The sequence below is a fragment of the Bubalus bubalis genome, chromosome 3 (assembly GCF_019923935.1).
Source record: "Bubalus bubalis isolate 160015118507 breed Murrah chromosome 3, NDDB_SH_1, whole genome shotgun sequence".
NCBI classification, from domain to species: domain Eukaryota; kingdom Metazoa; phylum Chordata; class Mammalia; order Artiodactyla; family Bovidae; genus Bubalus; species Bubalus bubalis.
The window spans coordinates 134,094,721-134,120,579 of record NC_059159.1 but is presented as its reverse complement, the minus strand read 5'-3'; the positions used below and the strand labels follow the sequence as shown (position 1 = coordinate 134,120,579).

At 43.5% G+C, this 25,859-nt stretch overlaps 1 protein-coding gene across 4 annotated transcripts in view; it reads right to left on the bottom strand.

Annotated features, from left to right (window-relative positions):
• DOCK5 (dedicator of cytokinesis 5) overlaps nucleotides 1-25,859 on the bottom strand; it is a 281,525-nt gene that overhangs the window by 255,383 nt on the left and 283 nt on the right. The window contains exon 1 of one of the 4 annotated variants that reach the window (XM_044940175.2): nucleotides 25,389-25,821. The exons of 1 other annotated variant lie outside the window; for it this stretch is intronic. In XM_044940175.2, the coding sequence (XP_044796110.2) occupies nucleotides 25,389-25,431 (43 nt within the window). In that variant the 5' untranslated portion in view covers nucleotides 25,432-25,821. Of the gene's footprint in view, nucleotides 1-25,388; nucleotides 25,822-25,859 lie in introns of those variants that run through there. 2 more of the 4 variants (XM_044940173.2, XM_025281882.3) reach the window with 2 other exon arrangements.

Sequence of the window (25,859 nt, the reverse complement as noted above, 5' to 3'; positions counted from 1 at the left end):
GACCTGACTTTCAGTGAGGCTAGAAAATGCATCTTCCTATATGTCCAATTTAAAAAAAAAAATTGATTTGGTGACTACTTAGCCACTCTCTACCTCAATCACATAATCCACTGTTTTCCAAACTTCAGTCATCCCCAAATAACCTTTGTAGGTTTTGCTATATGTGTATCAGCTGCATTATTATTAAACTAGTGCTTTTCTAGAAGTTGACTCACTTTTTTAATAGTTAAATACATTTATTTTAAAAGGCTACTTGGTCACTACAGTGAGTGGAAAAGTAGTATCTCTTCCCATAGATAGAATGTAATCATAAAAAGAAAAACAATCACAAAACACTCTTAATTTAGTTAAGGACCATTTCTTGCCAGGCTTCCCTCATAACTCAGTTGGTAAAGAATCCTCCTGCAATGTGGGAGACCTAGGTTCGATCCCTGGGTGGGGAAGCTCCCCTGAAGAAGGGAAAGGCTACCCACTCCAGTATTCTTGGTCTTCACCTGTGGCTCAGCTGGTAAAGAATCTGCCTGCAATGTGGGAGATCTGGATTGGGAAGATCCCCTGGAGAAAGGAAAGGCTACCCACTCAAGTATTCCGGCCTGGAGAATTCCATGGACTGTCTAGTCCATGGGGTCATGAAGAGTCACAACTGAGCGAACTTCACTTTCACTTCTCACTTTCTTGCTAGAGGCACTGAACTGAGGTCTGCTTTGTTGTTGTTCAGTCGCTAAGGTGTGTCCGACTCTTTGCAACGCCATGGACTGCAGCACACCAGGCTTCTCTGTCCATCACGATCTCCCAGAGTTTGCTCCAATTCACGTCCATTGAGTCAGTGATGCTATCTAACCATCTCATCTTCTGCTGCCCTCTCCTTACATAAGATCAAATGGCTGGTGAGTGACAGTTCTAAAAAGGATCCACATTTGTTGATTCCCAAGCCGTCCCCTGCCCCTTCCCCCAGGCAATGTTCCCACAGAAAGAGAGGACCCAGCCCTCACACCACCAGACTGCCATTCTGGACCACTGGACTTTCAGAGTAGCTCCTCTCATGACTAAGCTTCTGGGCAAAAACAATGAAGTATGCCTTCCCCTTCCTAACAACTCCATTATTCACAAATTTTCTTGTGGTAAGGACATCCAATGGGAGGAAGACTCAAAACTGCCCCAGGCCTCTTTCAAATGGCATTTCATACAAAGCAGTACAAGGCAGTGTCACATACCCTCACCAGATGCCCTCAGCAAATAAAGAACTCCTTTGCCTTTCCTACTAATGGCTCAGATTTTCCCATGATTTTCTATAATGATGAGCACCAATGAAAATCACCCCCATCACATGTTCCACTGACTATTCTTTCAACAGCATGGCTTCAAAACCAGCCTTGCTGGAATGAAAAAAATAATATCCACCAAGCCATTTGCAGAGAGTGCAGAGAGGGAGGGCATGCAAAAAAATAAAAGGGCAAGGGCACACAGTAACACCCATCAGAAGCACATGATCTGTCTCCTACTCTTAAGGGGTTTGCTATATTCACAGAAAGCTCTTCAAAGCACTCTGGGACACCATATAAATTTTTCCAGTTAGGTCACTGCATTGCAAGGAGCAGAGACCCTCTCACGTTACCCCAGGAAAAAGTTTGTTCTAGACCTGGAATTGGAAAGCTGCTCAGAACAAGGACAGCTCAAGCCTGGATTTCTCCTCCCCATCCCACCCCCAACAGGCTGGAGGGTTTCACTCCATGCCTGTTTCCTTCTATCTCTCAGCTTCCTCAGTTTCCACGTGGTTTTTCATTCATAACTCTGGCTGCCTTGTGACTTCAGTCTGCCATGGATCCAACTCTCTCAAATAACATCCTTTCAGCATTCACCTCTATAACAAAACATTTCCTGAGATTCCTTCATTCAAATTCTCGAGACAGGGAATCTGATTGACTCAACTTATGTCTTCCCGCCAAGATCTATGTCATTGTCCTGACTATGGAAGGGTCTCCCTGGGGTGGTGGGCCCACCATGCACCAATCAGCATGGCCATGGAAGTCAGACCTGGGATAAAACTGACTACCTAGACCTTCCCCAGGTCTTCTGTAGGGGCTGCACCTAAGCAGGTAGAGGAATGTCACACAGGCACTAAAGCAGGCTGTTCAACCATGTGCTGGGACTGACATGCAAGAGACAGCTGTTAAATTTTCAGGAATTTTGAGAGCTATTTGCTAATCTACACGTAGCTGAAAATAGGCCACAGACATTGGCAAATACCACAAATTCGGGGGTTCTTTTGGTTTTCCTAAAGAGCTCATTTGCGAGCACACCACTGCAGCGTTAATGGTTAAAGGGGAAGAAGAAAAAATTCAAGGTAAATACGGTTCCCCAACAATCTGGCATCATCTATGCTATTTCCCTCTTTTCTTCCCCCAACCTCCACTCCAGCCAGAATGGACAGCTTGCTCATCCACCACCTGCCACAAGGACCTGTCTTACAGCCAGTGCTCATGCTAAAGCCACATCCCAGCCTACCCAAGTGACAATGCCAATCTCTGTCAGGTTCAACTTCTTCCCTGAAGCCTACATTGTTCCCTCTATTAGAACAGCCTCTGCTGCTCCCAACTCCTGGAACCCAAAGTATACATCTCTGCATCCTTTTCACACCAAGCCTTTTACTATAGTCATTCCTGGCTTCATACATTGGGGTCCTTTAATTCATTACAAACTTCCCAAGAAGGGGTCTATATCCACTTCTCTGGGTCCTTCCAAGGGCCACCCACGTAACCGCTCCTCAGTTAACCAGCCTACCTAGTAAGCACGTGGTAAACGAATACAGAACACTTATTTCCACAAGTCTGCCACCTACAATTCTAGGCCTGCTAATCCACCAGTTCCCCCAACAGATCTGAGCCCTGACAACTGAATCAGCAACAAGAGGATTCGGCCTGGAAGGCGGCCAAAGGCGTGGTTCTCCCGTGTGTGTGAGTTACATTCGCTAGATCTAAACGCTTTTAAGAGAAGGGAAAAGTTAGGCATTAAACACGAGGATTAAACTTTGATCTGACAACACCAAGAGTCACACTTTAAACCACATTCAAACCATCCCCCACCCCTCAGTTAACCTCATTTCCCTTAAGTCTTTGGGAAAGATGACTGGGAGCATTAAGGGGGAAAAAAATCTCAGAACTAGGAACCAGATGAACAAGATCACAAGTTCTCCAGTGTCAAGTGGAGAACATTAGTCCTTCATGTCATGGATCACTTAACAGCCGGAAGAGTATATACAAGCTGCCAAGAAGTTAGAAGGAAAACTATTAGATTACAAGTGGCATATGAAGAAAAAGGCCAGGAAGAAATGGGCTTCCTTGCCCCAAAGCTTTTTCTGGTCAAAGCCTCCTAAGTCAGTCTCTAGGGAGAAAATTAAATGGCATGTCACCTTTGGATCATGGTGTTTTGGGGTCCGTGAATGTGGCCTTACTGGCAATGCTTAGTTTGCAGAAATATTCAAAAATTGAAAATTCTTCATACTCTGAGAATCTGGAAGGTAGAAAATAGTATCTCTAGTCTACAGATGGAAAAACTAAGCTAAAGAAAGGCAAGTCACTTGACTGTAACAGACACCAAAACACAAAACCAGTTCAAAATTCTGGTATCAGTAAGTCTCTGATTCATTCCACTCATCATGCCGGCAAACCCTAAGTGTCCCAGAATACGAAAAAACAAGTGACTTCTGTGGAATGGATAATTCTTGAAGCTTAATCCAAACATATGGTATGAAAAATAATTTAAAAAAAAATTCTCAGGGATGTCCCTGGTGATTCAGTGGTTAAGACTTCACCTTCCACTGCAGGGGCTATGACTTCGATTCCTGGTTGGGTAGCTAAGATCCCACATGTCTCCTGGCCATAAAACCCAAACATAAAACAGAAGCAATATTGTAACAAACTCAATAAAGACTTTAAAAATGGTCTACATCAAAAAAAAAAAAAAAAGTCCTAAAAAAAATTCTCAGAAGTCTGACAAAAGAACATGGTAGAATGACCATTTCTAGCAAGGAAACAAGCCCTCTAATCTTCCCCAAGTATAAAAACCCTGTCACTCAAGGCTGCTGATAAAAGCAAGAAGATAACGACATATTATGGCAGAACACATGTTTTTGTTTTAGATATCATGTATATTTCCTCCATCTGTCCTTTCTTGATATTAGTGGTTTAAGGAAGATAGGACTACAGAGATGCTGTATTTTTCCTAAGACTTGCTTAGGAAAAATTGCTGTTGTTTAGTCCCTAAGTTGTGTCTGAGTCTTTTGTGACTCCATGGACCTCTGTCCATGGGATTTCCCAGGCAAGAATACTGGAGTGGGTTGTCATTTCCTCCTCCAGGGGATCTTCCCAACCCAGGGATCAAACTAGAGTCTCCTGCATTACAGGCAGATTCTTTACCACTGAACCACCAGGGAAGCCTCATCAACATGGAATTTCGCCCCCTGAGATCTAAAAGAAATCGACCGAGAAGTAAAGAGAATAAATAAAAGCAAAAGTCCACCTGTCCAGATGTCTTCCCCTAACACATGCTGATCTGATCCTTAGTCTTTTGGGGGTACCTTCCTTGGTGGTCTGGTGGTTAGGACTCTGCTCTCCCAATGCAGGGGGCCTGGGTGGGATCCCTAGTCAGGGAACTGGATCCCACATGCTGCAAGTAAAGATCCCATGTGCTGCAACTAAGACTTGGTGCAGCCGAATTTTTTTTTTTAAGTGTGTTTATAGTTTTTTAAAAAAATTTAGTCCTTTGGGCAACAAATGAGGAGCTTTCCATTTTCAAGGTCTAAAATTGGCATTAAATCAGAAACAAAATGCCACCCATAGAGAAAGGTGATGGGATTAAGGTTTGCTTCAAGGAGTGGGCCATTTGCTTTTGAAATAAGTCCTGTTGTCACATCTAAAAGAAGCAAGCAGGCTTCTATCTAATTCAGGAAAGAAAATAAGAGGCAGATTCAAAATTTCCAAGGCTCTTGGCTTCAGTCAGAGCTGGGACATGAAAAGAATTCTTCTACAGACTCAAAACCATTTCTGAATTTGTAAGAGACCTCCGTGAAGCTATCAAGCTGTTTGGAAACAAGCTTGAGTGACAGTCCTGATGTTGCCAAAGAAGCAGCAGGAACCAGCCTCTCCCAGGGCATCTAAAGTTCTTGAAAAATGACTCCAGGGACTTCCCTGGTGGACCAGTGTTTAAGAACCCGCCTTCCAATGCAGGGGACTTGGGTTTAATCCCTGGGCCGAGAATTAAAATCCCACAGGCTGCAGGGCAATTAAACCCACAAAGGGCAACCACTTAGCTCACGCTTGAGAACAAGAAAAGCCCAGATGCTGCAGAGAAGAACCCACATGCTACAATCAAGACCTAGGGCAACCAAGTTTTTTTAAAAATGACTCCAGTACTCTAACACAAACAACTCTTGACTTAGGTTAGGTACCTGGCTTCCTTAAGGAAGACTACAGGTCCACAAGATAATCATTCAAGGGTCTGTCCTCAATTGATTCCTATTTTCAGATTCTATAATAATCCGTGCAGTAGGACCAGAAAGGGGTGGCCTAGGGCTATTGGTCATAAATGTCTCTGAGGTCATCCGGCTGGAGATGGCATATACTGGGGCACTCTGTCAGGCCAAAGTAAAGGAAATCAGCCTGTGTGAAGCCCTATCTACTCTATGGATTTCCTATACATCCCTCATCTTATGTTAATACAATCCTCACAATAATCCCATGAGCCCTGGAACATAAGAGATGCTCAGAGAAAAGTCACAGGGAGTGCAGATTCAAATTCCAATTGACCTGACTCAAAAGATTCATGAGTGAGCGAGTGAGTGAAAGTCACTCAGTCGTGTCCAACTCTTTGTGAACCCATGGACTATACAGTCCATGGAATTCTCCAGGCCAGAATACTGGAGTGGGTAGCTTTTCCCTTCTCCAGCGTAACTTCCCAACCCAGGGATCAAACCCAGATCTCCCACATTGCAGGTGGGTTCTTTACCAGCTGAGCCATAAGGGAAGCCATGTTAACACATTAATGACCCGGGGATTTCTGCACAAACTAACACCTGTGGCATTAATACATCTCTGGTTAATAATGTGTTAATGAGTCCAGTTAATTATGTGTGAAGTTATTTATACATCTTAGGGACGTATTCAGAGCCAGTAAGAGAGGGCCACCTACAAGTGGAGAGAATTCCCTGGCAGTCTGGTAGTTAGGGCTGGACGCTTTTGCTGCCACGGCCCAGGTTCAGTTCCTGGTTGGGGAACTAAGCAAGCCGTGCGGCATGGCCAAAACATAATAAAAATAATTATAAACAATGTACAGGGACAGAAACAAAAGTCCCATCACCCAGAAACCCCTAGGATTTCAACCATGTTCTATGGAGAGTCTTGCAAGACCAGGCAAGTATTCATAAGGGTTTCAAAACATAAGGGTTTTGAAATTGGAAATACACTAGAATCTAGTGTGGACCTTTGAAAACGAGCTCAGAAAGAATCAACCTCCCCTACTGAGGAATCAAGTCGGCTCTGCAAACAAGGGCACCTGACTGCCAGGCCAGCCTACTGTCAGGCAGGCTCCCACCCAGCCAACTTTCAGATAATGACTGAGTACTGCCCACTGTACCAGGAAGTGTGCTAATCTTGTTCCTACCTTCTCACTTGGCTGACAGCCTTCTATGATTTCACAAACGCAGAGAAGAATAAAAGTTAGCAGGCGTGGACTTCAAAATTCCAAACCACAAGAAGCTGCTCTCCAAAACTTCACTCTGCAGCAATGGCTTTTGCCTCTACCTGGACATTTCTCATGGTAACTAAGCATGGCTTGGCCACAAGGCAGAAACAGGGTCTGCAAGGCTGTCAACAGTAACCACGGTTCTAACATCAGCTTACTATGCGTCCCTGAGCAGATCAACATCTGCATCCCAATTGTTTTCAGTAACTCAGAACAGAATTTTTTAAAGGTGTATCATATTAGTGATGCTGTTAGACGACAGAAATAATATATAAGTGTTCTGCTTCATTCATCAAATATTTTATATAATGCAAGACCAAGAATGGTGTACGCCCCAGAATGTCCACTATCTTATCAAAATAAAAGTGACATCATACGTAATTGTCTTCCAACGGGTAGAGGAGTCAAAGTCTGAAACAAATGGTTTATCCACCATAAAACAGCCATTCAGATCCTAATAACAACCAGCAGATCAAAATGAGGTGTGATTCCATGATCTTTGAATTTCAGGATTATAAAAAGATGAGACTAGGATAAACATGAAAATTCCATTTCATCCTTAACTGAAGTAAAATCTTGGATTCGGTTTTGATGATCAGCAAAGAGACAGAATGTGTCCTAAGTCATTAACTGAACGGAAGGAAGCAAAGTGTATTAAGTTATAGATGGTCATCAAGAATAGAGGAATAGAGGTCATCAAGCTCGAGTTTTTACTACAACACTCAAAAGTCAGCATAGTTTCAGATACAGGGTGGAAGGCCAACTTACCAAACCCAGCCAAGACATCCTGTGTGACTTGGGCCAACCACCAAAATAAGTCTGTGTCAGTTGCTGGATCTCTAAAGCACAGGCAACAACAGCTACCACCTTTCGCTCACAAACTATATTAACAAAAAAAGGAACGTTAGCTCAAATTTTTAAAAAAAAATTGGTAATCCATTCACATTGTACAAACTTAACAAGGTACAAAATATTCCTCATATTCAAAAACCCTCATATTCAGTCCGCCATTCTCTTCCAAGAAATAATTAATGGACAATCTCATATATACTTTTGGAAATAATCATCTAGCATTGGCTTCCCTGGTGGCTCAGTCAGTAATGAATCTGCCTGCAATGGAGGAAACCCGGGTTCAATCCCTGGGTTGGGAAGATTCCCCGAAGAAGGAAATGGCAACCTACTCCAATACCCTTGCCTGGGAAATCCCATGGACAGAGGAGCCTAGTAGGCTACAGTCCATGGGGTCACAAAAACTCGGACACAATTTAGCAACTAAACCACCATCATTGACAAGGACACACTGACACATGCTTTATCTATTGTGTTCACTGTCTACAACAGTGCCTGACAGAGTGGGTACACACCTGTTTAATGAATGAAATTAATACTATATACACTTTTTGTATCCTGCCTCTTTACTCAAATATATCTTGGAAATAAGCCCATACTAAAGAGCTAGCTCATTCTTTCAAATTTTTAAAATTTAAGCATAATACACATATAGAAACTGCAGATACGTGTACATTTCACTAAATTTTCATAAACTGAATACACCTGCCTAACCAGTACCCAGACCAAGAGGCAGAACACACACAACCAATAACCTGAATGTCCTGCCCAACCGCCATTACAGCACAACCACCGCCCTTTACCCTACAGACATCCAGGGTAGCCACGATCCTCTCTTCTGGAAACAGCTAGCGCTGCCTGCATGGGTACTGACAAACTGCGTAACACAGTACGGACTGTTTCCCGTTTGCCTGCTTTCACTTAGCCTTATGTTTATGATTATCTGTACTTTTGTGTGTCCATGTCAATCACTCATTCTCATGGTCTCATCGTATTTCCTGGCATGAGGACAACAAAACTGATGACCCATTCAATGGCTGATTGAAACTGAATGGCCCCCATTCAATTCCAACTGGGGGCCATTTTGAATAGTGGACTAACAACCCTCTACACAAGTCTTTTTGTGGAAACTTTTCATTTCCCTCAGAGTAAACTGCTGGGTCCCAGCGCAGGTGTATGTCTAACTCTACCAGAAACTATTAAATAGCTTTCCAAAATGGCTGTGCCGATCTATACTCTAACCAGTGCACACGGCCTCCCATGGTCAGGCAGCCTGCAAATAGCTGAAATGTCTTTTTGGTTGCTGTTTAATTTAGCTCTATTCATGGGGCTGTAGATGGCTGGCACTGTGTTTACTTCTCTGTGATGACAAGTGGAGATCAGCATCTTCCTAAATATTTCCTGGACATCTGGATTTCGTTTTTGACCATTTTTCTACTGGATTATTGTTTTCTCTTATTGATTTGTAGTTCTTCACATATTCACAATATAAATGTCAGATATGTGTACAGGGACCATATTCTTTCTATTCTGGGAGTTGTCCTTTTCAGCTCTTAAGGGTTGTCTTTCCATTTTAATATGATTCAGTATAACCTGCTTTAGTGGTTTTTGTGTCCCTTTAAGAAATCTCTGACTCCAAGATCAAGATGTTCTCTTACGCCCCTTTTCTGAATGCTTTCACTGTTTTACCTTTCAGACCCTGGAGTCAATTTTTTATATGACATTTAGTAGGAGTCCAGTTTATTTTTTCAATATAGATAACCAACTGACCCAGCGCCAGTTTTTGAAGAGATCAGCCTGTATCACTGCATGACAGTGTCAGCATTAGCAGACATTCTGTCACTGGGTTTTGATTCTTTCTAATGTCTGTATGGTACTCCCTTGTATACATGTGTCATAAATAACAAACCACTCCCAACTGATTCCCATTTAAACTGTTTTGGTGTCTTGCTATAAATAATGCTGTACTGAATAATCCTGTCCACATACCCTTCCTCACCTGTTTTAGTATATCTGTAGGACAAACTCACAGAAATGGAACTGCTAAGTCAAAAAGTGTGTGCACAGAGGTTGCACCAGTTTTAATGGGATTTTCAGATGACAGTGAGCTGCACACACGGTACTACTATAAGACCCAGCACAGAGAATTCCCTGGCAGTGCAGTGGTTAGGGCTCTGAGTTCTCACTACTGAGGGCCTGAGTTCGATCCCTGGTTGGAGAACTAGAACCGTACAAGTTGCACAGTGTGGCCAGAAAAATAAAGAGAAAGAGAAAAAAGATCCAGCACATTAGAACTTCAATTATATCAAAGTTGCCAACATTTTTGAACCCCATATGTGCTAAATCACTTCAGTCGTGTCTGATCTTTTGCTACCCTGTGTAGCCTGCCAGGTTCCTCTGTCTGTGGGATTCTCCAGGCAAGAAAACTGGAGTGGGTTGCTGTTTCCTTCTCCAAGGGATCTTCCTTAGCCAGAGATCGAACTCCTGTCTCCTGCATTGGCAAGCAGATTCTTTACCACTGAACCACCAGGGAAGCCTCAGGATCCCTTTTATAAAAACAATAAATGTTTATGCTTCTAGTATCCACTGATTAAGAAAAAATATATTACCATGTAATCCACAGACACTGTGCCTCAGGACCTGAGAGACAGACACTTAGCAAAGTGCTGTCACTCCCTGAGGGGCGGCCTCCTCTGCTCAACAGCGAACAGCAAGGGCGCCTGCCATCTGTGACTGTTCTGAAGGAAGCTCAAAGCCCAGGGCAGTCAGGCCAAGCAAGCTTTACTCATCTGAAAAGCTATGGCGATGTGTCTTCACTTCCAGTCAGCACTATGATCATAATCCCTTATGATCAACACAGGCTTCCCCTGGTGGCTCAGAGAGTAAGGAACCTGCAGTGCAGGAGACCCAGGTTGGATCCCTGGACCAGGACATGGCAACCCACTCCAGTATGCTTGCCTGGAGAATCCACGGACAGAGGAGCCTGACAGGCTACAGTCCATGAAGTCCCAAAGAGTCGGACACAACTGAGCAACCAACACTTCACTTGTGATCCACACAGGACCCTCCCTCTCCCCATCAGCACCTTGTAAACTGCATGAACACTTGTTCTCAAACACAGCTGTAATGTCATGAGAATGTCATGCTACTTTTGAATTTTGTGACTGACATCACGTCAACACCATGGTGACGAGAACCAAAGACACGGGACCTGTTGCCAACCTGAGACATTGTGACCACTATGGAAGCCACAGCGTGACTTTCACTTTGCAGGCTCAAACCTCGGAACACACTTCCTTCTCGGAACTCTTCAAAAGGGGAAGGTGGTCGGCAAAAGAAACCATCAACAAAATGAAAAAGACAACCAACCGAAAGGAAGGAAATATTCGCAAATCATATACCTGATCGGGGGTTAATAGGCAAACCAGGTAAAGGACTGATACAACTCAGTATCAAAGGCAAGAGAACCAAACAGTAAGATTGAAATTGGGCAGACAATCTGAATAGACACTTTCCCTAAGACATACAGATGGCCAAAAGGTACATGAGAAGATGTTCAACATCAGCTGTCATCAGGGAAATGCAAACCAAAACCACAAATGAGAGATAATCGCACACCTGTCAGAATGGCTCCTATCAAGACAAGAGATAAGCGTTAGTGAGGAAACACTTTCTGGAGAAAACCGAACCTTTGTGCGCTGTGGGTGGGAATGTAATCTGGTACAGCCACCAAGGAAAACAACTACAGACATTCCTCAAAAAATCAAAAATAGGACTATCATATGATCAAGCACAAAGAATTGATGCATCTGAACTGTGCTCTTGGAGAAGACTCTTGAGAGTCCCTTAGACTGCAAGGAGATCCAACCAGTCAATTCTAAAGGAAATCAGTCCTGAATATCCTTTGGAAGGCCTGATGCTGAAGCTGAAATTCCAACACTTTGGCCACCTGATGCAAAGAACAGATTCATTGGCAAAGACCCTGATGCTGGGAAAGACTGAAGGCAGGAGAAGAAGGGGATGAGAGAGGATGAGATGGTTGGATGGCATCACCGACATGATGGACATGGGTCTGAGTAGACTCCAGGAGTTGGTGATGGACAGGGAAGCCTGGTGTGCTGCAGTCCATGGGAGAGCAAAGAGTTGGACACTACTGAGCGACTGAACTGATGATCAAGCAATCCCACTTCTGGGCATCTGCCTGAAGGAAACAAAAACACTAACGGAAAAAGATGGAATAGCCATTAAAAAAAAAAAACAAGGAAATCCTGTTATTTGCAATGACATGAATGGACCTTGAGGGCATTACGCTCAAGTGAAATAAGTCAGAGAGAGAAAGACAAATACCCTCTATATAATATTGTTTATGAATGGAATCTAAAAACAATATAAATACAGAGAACAGACTGGTGACTGCCAGAGGTGGGGGTTGGCCAGGGTTGGGGAGACTGGTGAAGGTGGTCAAAGGTACACACCTCCAGTTATAAGATAAATAAGTCCTGGGGATATGATGTACAGCATGGTGACTACAGTTAATAATACTGGATTGTATATTTGAAAGATGCTGAGAGAGTATATTTTTAAAGTTCTCATCAGAAAGAAACAGGGACTTCCTTAGTGGTCCAGTGGTTAAGAATCTACCTTGCAATGTATGACATACGGGTTCGATCCCTGGTTGGGCAGGTAAGATCCTACATACCGTGGGGCAACTAAACCCACATGCCACAGCTGGAGAGCCTGGGTGCCACAATGAAAGATCCTGAATGCCACAACTAAGACCCAATGCAGCCAAATAAAATACTAAATAAAAGAAATAAACTTGTAACTTTGTGGGGTGACTGATGCTAACCAGATTTACTGTAGTGCTCATTTCACAATACATATGAATATAAAGGGCTTCCCAGGTGGCGCTAGTGGTAAAGAATCTGCCTGCTAATGCAGGAGATGCAAGTTCAATCCCTGGGTCGGGAAGATCCCCTGGAGTAAGAAAGTGGAGTAAGATCCCTACTCCAGTATTCTTGCCTAGAAAATTCCATGGACTGAGGAGCCTGATGGATTATAGTCCATGGGGTCGCAAAAAGACACAACTGAGCACACACACAGACAAATATCTAATCATTATATTCTACCCCTGAAACCGAATTACATGTCAATTATATCTCAATAAAAAAAAGTGGGGGGGGGTGATTTAATAGCTGAATCTTATTTACAACAAAACCTCCACCTAGAAAAAACCCAGGGATTACACAGCCTTCTTCCTGTGTGGAGAGAACTTACTCTTTCAGACCCCTTAAGTATACATGATAAAAAGGAACCTGCTTCCTCCAGAGTTATGAAGAAAAAGGAAGCAGCTAGAAGACAAGTTAAGACAAGCAAGACATCTGCTACTGGCTTTGGGATTTGGGTAAGTCATTTCATGCCTCTGGGGCATATTTTTCCAATAAAATGAGGTGTTAGCCAAGAGGTGATACATACAGAATTTAGCCCCGAATAGTTTATGATCCTATACACAAAAGCACAAAGCAGTTAGATTTCTATGACTGAGACTTATGACTTACTCTAATAACTGGTTTCTGACAGGAAGGCTGGGGAGTCAGAGTCCTCTGGTTCCAGGCTCACAGGAAGTACAGAGTATCCTGCCCCAGGTACACAGGTAACAAGCCAGTCAGAGGGATGCATTCACTTTGAGTCAGCAAAGAGCTATTTGCAAGAGGGAATAACCTCTGCTGCAATTTCCTTTCCTTGAGTTTATTTTTAATTTTTATTGAAATAATAGTTGATTTACAATGTTGTTAGTTTCAGGTGTAAAGGGATCCAGTTATACACATATATATTTTTACATTCTCTTCCACTGATTCTTGAGAGTCCCCTGGACTGCAAAGAGATCAAGCCCGTCAATCCTAAAGGAAATCAGCCCTGAATATTCATTGGAAGGATTGATGCTGAAGCTCCAATACTACGGCCACCTGATGTGAAGAGCCGCCACACTGGAAAAGACGCTGATGCTGGGAAAGACTGAAGGGAATAGGAAAAGCGGGCAACAGAAGACAAGATGGTTGGATAACACTGCTATCTCGATGCACATCATTTTGTGTCTCACAGACATCAGGCTGTGAGATAGTGGAAGACAGAGGAGCCTGGCATGCTGCAGGCCATGGGTCGAAGAGTCAGACGTGATTTACTGACTGAAAAACTATTACTGGCTGTTACAAGATACTGAGTATAGTTGCCTGTGTTATACAGTATCAAGTTGTACTAAAAGATAAACAGTAAATGACCAAGATTCTCAGAGGGCATCTTGGGGGTCCAACTACTTCACCTGACCTGGACTGTCACATAGGGAATAAACGTGTAAGGGAAGATGGCACAATCCAAAAAAGTGGATCTGTTTGAACAACCGCAGCTTTGCGATGACACAGAGGTTTGTGAAAAGACAAAGATCACTTTTGTCTCTGGCTTGGGAACCAGCTGCCAGCAATTCAGACAATCGTCTGAGTGAGCTGACGGCCGGCCCAGGCTCCGAGAGGACATAGCCTGGACATCACTTGGAAAAATTAAATTAACACAAGCACCCTCTGCTTTTCCTCACCCAAATCTCTGTCTCAAAAGCACTTTTTTAAGCTTCAAAATAAAACTCCATTATTCCTGCTGTTTGCTGGAAGCTACTTATCAACCAAGGTCAAAGGACTCCTGAAGGATTTATAATAGACTTTAATGTTCACACATAGCAGACATTTCATGGGTGACTCACCTACTTGATGAGGGAGAAACTATTTTTTCCTCCTTTGGAATATTTAGTGAAAAAGAAACTGCATGACCGTAGTCAAGTTCTTGGGTCAGAGATTAGGGTCAAATTCTATTACATATAGAATAGACCAACACTCTATAATTCTATTACAACTCATTTCAAAGAACTGAAATGACTTACAAGAGATTTTGACCCATATTCCTCTTCTTATTCTTTTGAGAGTACTAAAATATTTTACATGTGTAAAGTTATTGTGTTATTACAATGGGTATTGCTGGGAAATAACTAGAAGCTGGAAAATGTTTCCTTTATGGAAAAAAAAATCCCAAAGAAAGGCAATGCCAAAGCATGTTCAAACCATCGCACAATTGCACTCATCTCACACACACTAGCAAAGTAATGCTCAAAATTCTCCAAGCCAGGCTTCAATAGTACATGAACCGTGAATTTCCAGATGTTCAAGCTGGTTTTAGAAAAGGCAGAGGAACCAGAGATCAAATTGCCAACAAATCACTGGATCATAGAAAAAGCAAGAGTTCCAGAAAAACATCTACTTCTGCTTTACTGACTTTGCCAAAGCCTTTGACTATGTGGATCACAACAAACTGTGGAAAATTCTTCAAGAGACTGGAATACCAGACCACTTGACCTCCCTCCTGAGAAAGATATATGCAGGTCAAGAAGCAACAGTTAGAACCAGACATAGAGCAACAGACAGGTTCCAAATGGGGAAAGGAGTACGTCAAGGCTGTATAATGTCACCCTGCTTATTTAATTTATATGCAGAGTACATCATGCGAAATGCTGGGCTGGGTGAAGCACAAGCTGGAATCAAGATTGCTGGGAGAAATATCAATAACCTCAGATACATGGATGATACCACCCTTATAGCACAAACTGAAGAACTAAAGAACCTCTTGAGGAGAGTGAAAAAGGTGGCTTAAAACTCTCCATTCAGAAAACCAAGATCATGGCATCCAGTCCTATCATTTCATGGCCAATAGGTGGGGAAACAATGGAAACAGTGACAAACTGTATTTTTTGGGCTCCAAAATCACTGCAGATGGTGACTGCAGCCATGAAATTAAAAGATGTTTGCTCCTTGGAAAAAAAGCTATGACCGACCTAGACAGCATATTTAAAAAGCAGAGACATACATTACTTTCCCAACAAAGGTCTGTCTAGTCAAAGCTATGGTTTTTCCAGTAGTCATGTATGGATGTGAGAGCAAGACCATAAAGAAAGCTGAACACTGAAGAATTGATGCTTTTGAACTGTGTTGTTGGAGAAAACTCTTGAGAGTCCCTTGGATTACAAGAAGATCCAACCAGTCCATCCTAAAGGATATCAGTCCTGAATATTCATTAGAAGGGCTGATGCTGAAACTCCAATCCTCTGGCCACTTAATGTGAAGAATTGACTCCTTGGAAAAGACCCTGATGCTGGAAAGGTTGAAGGCAGGAGGAGAAGGGGATGACAGAGAATGAGATGGTTGGATGGCATCACTGACTGGATGGACATGAGTTTGTGCAAGGTCCAGGAGTTGGTAAAGGACAGGGAAGCCTGGCATGCTGCCGTGCATAGGGTCTCAAAGAGTCAGACACTACTAAGCGATTGAACTGAAGGAAAAAAATCATTGCGGTGAGATCTGACTAATTCTCAAACCCCACTGGTTTGTCTCAGAAAATTGAGATGAGAAGTAAGCACAGATTAGGTTTCAGCAAACATGATGGCAGAAATGGACCGCTATAAAAAGCCTTCAGTAAATTTGGACAAACAGAATTTTGAGTAACTACCACCTTTGCTTCAAAGCCCCTTACCAGTACTCTAAATTACTTTTCTTCTCCACGTTACTTGTGATCACATCTTGTTTAACTACCCTGCGTATAGTGTAGATGTGCTTTATCCTTCAGGGTAATGGGAAGTAATGGATGAATCTGAATGCCTTGTTCCTTCCATTAGACTGCACCTTCGTTCCTATCCAACTTGTGCTCAACACGGCATGCACCCACTGAGTCAGAACCTCCTAAACACTCTTCACCACTGTGATCAAGCCTTTTCTTTCCATTAAACCAATCCTACAACATATCTTCCTCCAGGAAGCCTCCACAAATAATGCAGCGGGGGGGGGGGGGCGGTAACAGCAAATTTCCATGGTTCCCTTCCCAAGACTACATCATTGAGGATTTCAATTCCTTTCCAATCCCACGATGTTCACAAGACCCTTTGCTAAAACAGTTATTCATTCTATTCATCTCTTCTTTAAATGTTCCCTTTCTTACTGCTTTTGACTGTTTATCTCACAGGAAGTGCATGAAGGGCAAAATATTTCATTATGTAGGGGGAAATTCCCTCTCCAGCACAGGAGACAAATTTAGGTAGATAAGGGCCTTCATTTATTCCTTCCTCATTTATTTACTGAGTGCTGGTCACACGCCAGGAGCCACAGAGGGGTAGGGGAACACTTGATGAAAAAGATAAAAGTTCTTGTTCTTGTAACTCTACATTCCAGGACGGGAGACAGACAGTAAACACAAATAGGACAGTTAGGGAACAGGAGAGCCACTGCGAGGGACAGCGAGCAAGGTGGGCAAAGCCAGCGGTGCCCTTAGCTAGGGTTCGCAGAAAACTCAAAGGAGGGATTATTCCAACAGACAAACAATACAGGAATGTGATTCCATTTTTAAAACAATATTTTGGCCAAACTGCATGTGGGATCTTAGTTCCCGGACCAGGGCTCAAACCTGCATAACCTGCACTGGAACTGCAAAGTCTTAACTGCTCAAATGACAGGGAAGTCCCACCCTCACCAGCTTTCTGACTTTTCTGTCTAGAGAGGTGGCTCCTGGCTGGGCCTGGCTCTGCCACTGGCTCCACCACTGGCTCCTTTGCAACTCTGGGGTTGCGAGTGTGCGCTTCCAAGCCACCATTCCATTTTTAAGTCTCCTTTATCCGACTAACTACAACTGATCCTCACTATTCACAGATTCTATGGTATTTGTGAATTCCCCCACTAAAACTCACTCGGAACCACCAAAATCAACGTTCCTAGCGCTTTTGAGGTCGTTCTCAGTCTTATGCAGAGAAGCAAAGTATGACACACAAGTTCCCATGTAAGGTCAGGCAAGGTGACACTCCGCTTTTTTGTTTCAGTTCTCATACTGTAAACCAGAGTCCTTCTTACAGTCTTAACTTCAGTGCTGTGTCTTTCTTATTTTCTGCTTTTTGTTAATGATTTTGCTATTTAAATGGTCCCCAAGCATACTGCTGAAGTGCTGTTTCATGTTCCCAAGTCCAAAAAAGGCTGCGACTTGCCTTCTGGAGAAAAACATTATGCCTGCATTAGATACACTTCCTTCAGGCTTGAGTTTATATAAGGTGTTGTGGCCACGAGTTCAATGTTAGTACATCAGTGATGTACACTAAATAAGGTCTTTAAGCCTTAAACAGAAACATACATGCATAAGGACAGGGATCAGCTCAGTTGATAAACATGTGACCAGAGGCTCACAGGAACCTAACCTGGTATTTCCCCTAGGAACAATGGCTCAATATGCGCTAAGTCCGTGTTCTCAGTGACTTTATATCACACTAACTACCACAAATAATGAGAATTCACAGTAGATGGATGATGGCAGAGAAAGCTTCAGTGGGGCACCAGCCTCCTTCCTCTTTAACAGAGAAAATGATCTGACAGGCAACAGCATGGAGCCAGAATCCAGTACGCTGCTGTTTTATCGTCGTTGCCTTTAATTTTAAGGTTGCCTCTTTCTAAAGCAAGTGATGCTGGTTCTCATTTAATGGTAGGAATGTACGGCTTTTTCAGTCACTGTTTTAAGTAAAAACCAAAAAAGTAGGCAACATGAAGAAAAGATTAAGTAAGAAATAACTTACATGTGGAATCTGAAAAAATGATAGAAATGAAATTATTTTCAAAACAAACAGACTGACAGAAAACAAACTCATGATTATCAAAGAGGAAAATTAGGGGGAAGGGACATATTAGGAGTTTGGGATTAACATATACACACCACTATATACAAAATGGGCTTCCCTGGTGGCTCAGCAGTAAAGAATAAGCCTGCAATGGTCCTGCAATGCCAGGAGCCGTAGGAGACAAGGGTTTGATCCCTAGATCAGGAAGATCCCCTGGAGAAGGAAATGGCAACACACTCCAGTATTCTTGCCTGGAGAATCCCATGGACAGAGGAACCTGGCTACAGTCCATGGAGTCACAAAAAAGTCGGATGCAACTTAGCGATCAAACAAATATATATTAATAAAATAGATGATCAACAAGGACCTACTGTATAGCACAGGGATTCTACTCAATATTCTGTAAAAACCTATATGGGAAAACAATCTGAAAAAGAATGGATTTATGTATATGTATGACTACATCACCTTGCTTGTATACCTGAAACTAACACAATATTGGAAATCAACTGTACTCCAATATAAGATAAAAATTAAATTAAAAAGAATTCAATGGGGAAGAAAGAGATGGTTCATTCAAAAGTAATAGTCTGCAAAAGTTGAGTACAAGATAGTCCTTTGGGACTCAAGAATAAAGTATCAAAACTTTTATTCGTATTTTTAATCTTTAAAAAAAATAAATTAAGCTCTAATATTTACGAACAACAACAACAACAAAAAAAACAGAGACGGCAAATAGGTAAAGCAGAGGCATGAGGTACTCAAGGGTACCTGGTGTAAAAATGAATACATACAGAGAAACCTCAATTAAAACAGAGTCATGAGGCCAGAAGTGGGAGCCTTCACCCCTTACAAGAGCAGAGACCAATGGGAAGATAGACTTCCTCTTCTCACCTGGCAAAAGCTCAGCCAATATACTTCGAACTCTTCATTCCTCTGATGGACTTTGTTTATTACAGCCCTACCAAGTTCCTTTTCTATAAAAGGGCTCTCTCTTGGTTGCAGGGATCTGCATGTGGCTTGCAGACCTGCCCCCTCCCCCCACCCCACCCCACACCCTCTAAGGATTGCTGATTCTGAATAAATCTATTTTTTTGCTGGAAAATTAACTGGCAGTCTATTTGTTTCAGGTCAACACAGGACACAGCAGAGATCAAGGTGATGGATGAAAAACTGTTGGGAAATGCACATGGAGTAGAGTTTTGGCCTAGGAGTGAAATTATGTGGACATGGATAAATAATTTATCCTGTATAAACCTCAGTTTTCTTACCTGGAAAAGGAGACAATATGAGAATGACAGCATCATCTCAATGATTTAATGAAATAATGTGTAAAGCAGCAGTATTCAAAGTTTTTAGTCTTAGAATCCCTATAATGCTCTTACAAGTTATTGAGAGGGGATTTCCCTGGCAGTCCAGTGGTTAGGACTCCACACTTCCACCGCAGGGGCCATGGATTTGATCCCTCGTCAGGGAAGTAAGATCCTGCATGCCACACTGCAGGGCCAAAAGTAATAATGAAGGAAAAAGAAAATATCTTTTAAGAAAAAGTTACTGAGAATTCTAAAAGGCTTTTGCTTATGTGGGTTACATCTATCACGATTCAGTATATTAGAAATTCAAGTTGAGACATTTAAAAAAACCCTTATTCATTAACTAATGTGAAGAACATGAAAGTGAAGTCGCTCAGTTGTGTCCGACTCTTTGCGACCCCATGAACTGTAGCCTACCAGGCTCCTCTGTCCACGGGATTTTCCAGGCAAGAACACTGGAGTGGGTTGCCATTTCATTCTCCAGAGGATCTTCCCAACACAGGGTTCAAACCTGGGTCTCCTACATTGGCAGGCAAATTCTTTACCACTGAGCCACTAAGAAGTCACAATAAACCCAACTAGCTAGCGAAGTATTTTTTAGATCAAACATGGCTCAGACGGTAGAGAATCTGCCTGCAATGCAGGAGACCGGGTTTGATTTCTGAGTCGGGAAGATCCCCTAGAGGAGGAAATGGCAACCCACTCCAGTCTTCTTGCCCGAAGAATTCCACGGACAGAGGAGCTTGGAGGGCTACAGTCCATGGGGTTGCAAAGAGTTGGACATGACTGAGTGACTCACACACACACTTTTCCAAACAAAAACACTTAGAAGAGTGGCACTGTTTTGCACATTTGTAAATCTCTTTAATATCTGGCTTCACAAAAGGCCTTTAGACTCTCATACCTGCCTCTGCCTTCAATCTGATGCAGTATCACATTCGATGTAGCCTCTGGGAAACTATACTGTGTACTCATGACAGAACAGAGTGAAGACAGGCCAATAACATCTTACTATTATTACCAGGAAGTTTTAATCTCATGGGCCATCTGAAAGTGTCTGCAAGACCTCCATAGGTACCTGGGACACACTGAAACAAAGGCTTTAGAACAGTGCCTGTCACGAGGTAAATCCATAATAAACATTAATTTCCTATTCCTTTTATTCTCAGCCTCAATGTTGTTAGAACATGAATGCCTTAGAGTGAGGCCTTCTTCAGTTCACTACAACTGTATAATATCTAGCTTGGTCATGTAACTAACAGGCTCTATAATTAACTAGCTGTGTGATCTTCATAGCCAAGGACTCAATCTGTGTTCAAATTCAAGGATCCATGGGCTTGAAAAGGGTAAAAAAAAGTTACACATCTGTTCTCTGACACTCAGCGTTCACTGCATTGATGACCAGAGGCAATAACCCACAAGTGTACCAGAGATGCTGGCCTCAACTGAAATTACAGGTGTTTTACATACAAAACAGACAACCAGCAAGAGCCTACCATACAGCACAGGGAAATACATTCAATATCTTGTAATAACTTATAATGGAAAAGAATCTGAAAAAGAACAGATTTATATATACATATAACAATCACTTTGCTGTACGCCTGAAACTAACACAATACTGCCAATCAGCTATACTTCAAAAACAAATTCAATAAAAGAAATCACAGGTGATTAAATAGCATATTATGGTTACTACAGATATCTTGAAAAATTGTATATACTCATCACTATTTCAAAATAAAGTAGTTATTATGTGTTAATAAAAAAGCACAGGTGACCTCCCAAGTGGTCCAGTGGTCAGCACTTCATCATCTAATGCAGAGTGGTGCAGGATTGATCCCTGGTTGGGGAACTAAGATCCCACATGTCTCACCACCAAAAAAATAAAGCATAAAACAGAAGCAATATTGTAAAATACACAATAAAAACTTAAAATTTTTTTAAAAGCACATATATTACAATAACAAATTTTGAAAACTATCTTGACAGCTGTATTCAATACAAGTGGCTTGTTTTCAATCTTTTATACTTGACTGTATGCAATTAAAAACCTTGTTCCAAGAAAGGGGACCACTTTCTTGTTCCAAGAAAGGGGCCAAAGGTGTTCATGCAACCAAACAGGTGGGAACTATCTATTTTAAGCAGTTCACTAATTACTCTTTGAGACCAAGTTCCATCACTCCAGCTAGAGTCTACAGAACACGATGCCCGCGGTGAGGATGAACTGAAGACCCACAGCACACCTAAGTGCGTTAACAAATCACTACAAGAATCCAGTTTGTTTTTACACTAACATTTCAGAATCTACAAAGTTAAAGGCTTTTAGATTAACTAGGCCTAGCACAACGAAATTGTTGCAAAGTTAACAGTGAAGCAAATATTCCCCCAAAGCACCTTTTATCACCTTATAAAAACAGATAGGACAAATTCTAACAAACAATGATGAATGATTTTGCAAAGACTCTGTCATCAACATAATTTGGGTCTATCGTTGAACAGACTGAAGTAATGTTTCGATAATCAGAAGACTAACCTGGACATGTATCACTAAGGTTTGCTTAACGTCAAAGTCAAAATGTTTGACCCTTATGTCCTAAAACAGAAAAAAATGAAAGAAAAAGGAAGAAAAAGAAAACAAGGAAGAAAAAGGGAGAAAGAAAAGCATTTTCCATAGCTGTGGGGCAGCCATTAATCCAACCAGCCAATTTTTCCCAATCACATTTAAGCAAGTCCATCTATTCCATGCCTGCTTTCTCAGCAGCATCTCTCATTTTTTTTTACTTGCAAAGATAAAAACAAACTTAAGGGTCTCACTTCATCTAACAGAACAAGGTAAAAGTCATACTAGAGTGAATAAGATGTTAAAACCTAATAGGGGAAAAAAAACTGCACTAAATTATAGAAATCAGGTTGGTGCCTTAGAATGTCACACCAACGCCAAGGACAAGCAGTTACTGAATGCATGCTCTCTACCCGTATACCTCTAGTCCCAAGGATGCAATACCATAACCTTCTGATTCACTGAACCAAACGTTAAGTAATAAAATGTAGGAATGTTGAGGAAGCAGCGTACCCTGGGTGAAAGGCCAGATTATGGGATCCAGAGGTGGAAGGGGACTCGGAACAGGGGACACGCAGAGGAGCGCAAAGTCCCAGAGGAGGGACTCTCCCTGTAAGGCACAAGAGCGAAGGGCAGCGTCTGCGTTAGAGGGTTGATGAGAGAAGCGGTGAGAGATGTGCTTTATGAAAACATACTGAGCTGGATCTTAGAACCTTGAAAACTGGGCTCAGTTTAGACCTTACCGGGCTGGCCAAGGAAGGCTTCCCAGCAAGGAACTAGGATGATCACCATGTGTCTTGGGAATAAACAATGGACACTGATCCCATAAGCTCATCTGTCCTAACAGTGGGCCCTTTTGTCAAACCCAGATTCATCACAATCTACTGTGTTGGGAACTCTGGTCAATGTTATGTGGCAGCCTGGATGGGAGGGGAGTTTGGGGCAGAATGGATACATGTACGTACATGGTTGAGTCCCTTTGCTGTCCACCTGAAAACTATCACAAACACTGTTAATCACCTATACTCCAATACAAAAATTTTGTGTATGTGTTTTTTTTTTAAAGTATCCATTGTGTCTAGTGAAATAAATTTTCTAAATGATACTCTGGGACAATTTTGCCGCTCCCTATACCTTTGAAATGCAATTCAATTTTCTTGACTGATGATAAAACTTAAAAAGAGAAAATATCACTCTTATTACTATAACTATGGAAATAAAACCCATGTTTTTAGGATATGTTTGCCTTAACTATGCCGAAGTCAGAATACTTTTGGAGAGAGTTTCTCCTATTAAACAAAATAAGAATTGATATTTTTTCGTGAGAAGCTGCTGCTGCTAAGTCGCTTCAGTCGTGTCGGACTCTATGCGACCCCATAGACGGCAGCCCACCAGGCTCCCCCGTCCCTGGGAGTCTCCAGGCAAGAACACTGGGGTGGGTTGCCATTTCCTCCTCCAGTGCATGAAAGTGAAAAGTGAAAGTGAAGTCACTTAGTCGTGTCCGACTCTAGCGACCCCATGGACTGGCAGCCTACCAGGCTCCTCCGTCCATGGGATTTTCCAGGCAAAAGTACTGGAGTGGGTGCCATTGCCTTCTCCAAAAGTACTGACTAGGCATTGCTAAATATACTTTCATCTAGGAGTTAGTACCCAATTAACACAAAGAAATTAGCTCCATCTGACTTCCAGAATTATTGGCTACTTACTAACTGGCACCTGAAAGCTCATGACCAAATTATGAAGCAGAAGAAACAACAGCTACCTATTTCTGAACTACAGTCACAGAAGAGTGCAAGGATTCTAAAAGAAATTTAAAGGAAAAAGTTTTTGCAGAGGGAAAACAAGGATTCTTGTGCATATTATTGTATACACACACATATAAATATATACACTAGGATCACCATCTCAAAGTAATAAATATCAAAGAGTTGGTTTGTTTCTTTGTAACTGACTCAAGTCTTCCAAGTTGAAAAGCCCCTAGAGATCTCTCTGAAACTGACAAAGCCGTCAGAAAACATAGAATAGGTTCAGAGACCTAGTAACCACTAAAGTGAGGGGGTGGAAAAATGCGGGCGAGATGGTAGTGAAGCCGAAGACTTACAAATATGCCCAATGAACGACCCTGAAAGGAAGTAATAAAATTCTCAACTGTGTTTATACTAGGGAATAGCACCCAAGCCTAAAGCCACTTTAATCGCCCCGCTAACGGCAGAAGTCTTTCCACAAGACCTAAGCAACTTGACTCCTCGATAAAAAGTGGAAAGAGCAAGAGTTTTCACCTGTGTTAAAGCCCCGCTCAACCACCGTTTCGGATCGAAAACTAACACGAAAGCAACCTCCTGCACATCCTGCGGGCCCTTCCAGCACCGCTGTTAGGAACGCCCAAGTGCCCAGCACAGGACCTGTCACTCTGTTCCTAGTAAAATGTCCTTGTTTTATCGCACGGCGGAATGGGGATTCAGAAGGCAGTCGGAGACCCTCTCCACTCACGCTCGGGTAGAGGACGACAGTTCGCACCAGCAGCCCCCGGGGCCAGCCACCCCCGCTCCCATACCACACACTTCCTGCCGCTTCCATCACCTCCACACTACAGCTTGAGTCTCCTGACCAGTTCACAACTGCTACGGGGATCCCAGTGCCTGGGAGGAGTTGGGAGAGGATGGCTCCCTAGCCCCCCGCCCCAACAACCCCCCACAAACTCTTCACTTGGAGCTTCAGGGAGAACCTAAGAGCAAAGGCAGGAAGCGCTGGGGCAGCCCGCCGACTTCGCGTTTCATGGGCCTCGGCCGGTTACAAAGTACTGAATGAAGCTACACGGGCACAAGCGGGCCGGTGGATGGGGGGACAGTGGGCGTGAGCACCGCGGCAGGGCGCCCCAAATGAAGCAGAGCGAGCTCCCTCGCTTTGCACGTTTCTACTCTGCAAAGAGCTGCAGCCTTGGGAGTCGGGGGGCGGGATGGCCAGTCCGGAAACCAACTGCACTTTTAGCCACTCGGACTCCCCAAACTCTGAATGACTTCCCACCATGAGGCTCCCGGAGCTGGCTCCAGCTCGCACCGCTTCCAAGAAAGAATGGGGCCCGAGCCGAGCCTTGGCGGCGCCCCGGCGGGTAGCGGGAGCCGGAGCCCGGTCCCGGGCAGGCGCGCACCGAGTGACCGTGCGTCCGCCGCCCAACTTTGCACCCGGCAGGGCCGCTCCCCCGAACTTGCGGCGGCGGGGACGGGGTGGGGCGAGTACTCACCAACCCCATACTTCTGCCTCTTGGTAGGGATCCAGCGGGCCATGGCGGCGACCTCGCCCCGCGGCGGCGGCTGCGGCGGCTACAGCTCCCGGGGCTCCGACCGCCACCGCGCCGCACACCGGCGCGCCCCGGGCCCTTCCGCCATGTTCCGGGAAACTTCGCTCGGCCCCGCGCGCCGTCTCCCCGCCGCGCCGCCAGCTATACGCTCCGGCTCCCACCGCGAGCCGCGGTCACCTGCTGCGCCCGGCGGCCACGCCGCCGTGCGCGCCCCTCCCGGCGCCGCCTCGGCCCCTCCCGCTGGCCGCGCCCTCCGCCCGCCAAGGCCGCCTCCGCGCCACGATCCGCGGGCGCCGGCCAGCCAAGGTCTCCGCGCTCTCCCGGGCCCAGGCCGGCTCCGCCTTGCACACTTCCCGGGAGCAGTTTCCCAGCACAGACTTGGGTACGGCTTTTTTTTTTTTTTTTTTTTTAAAT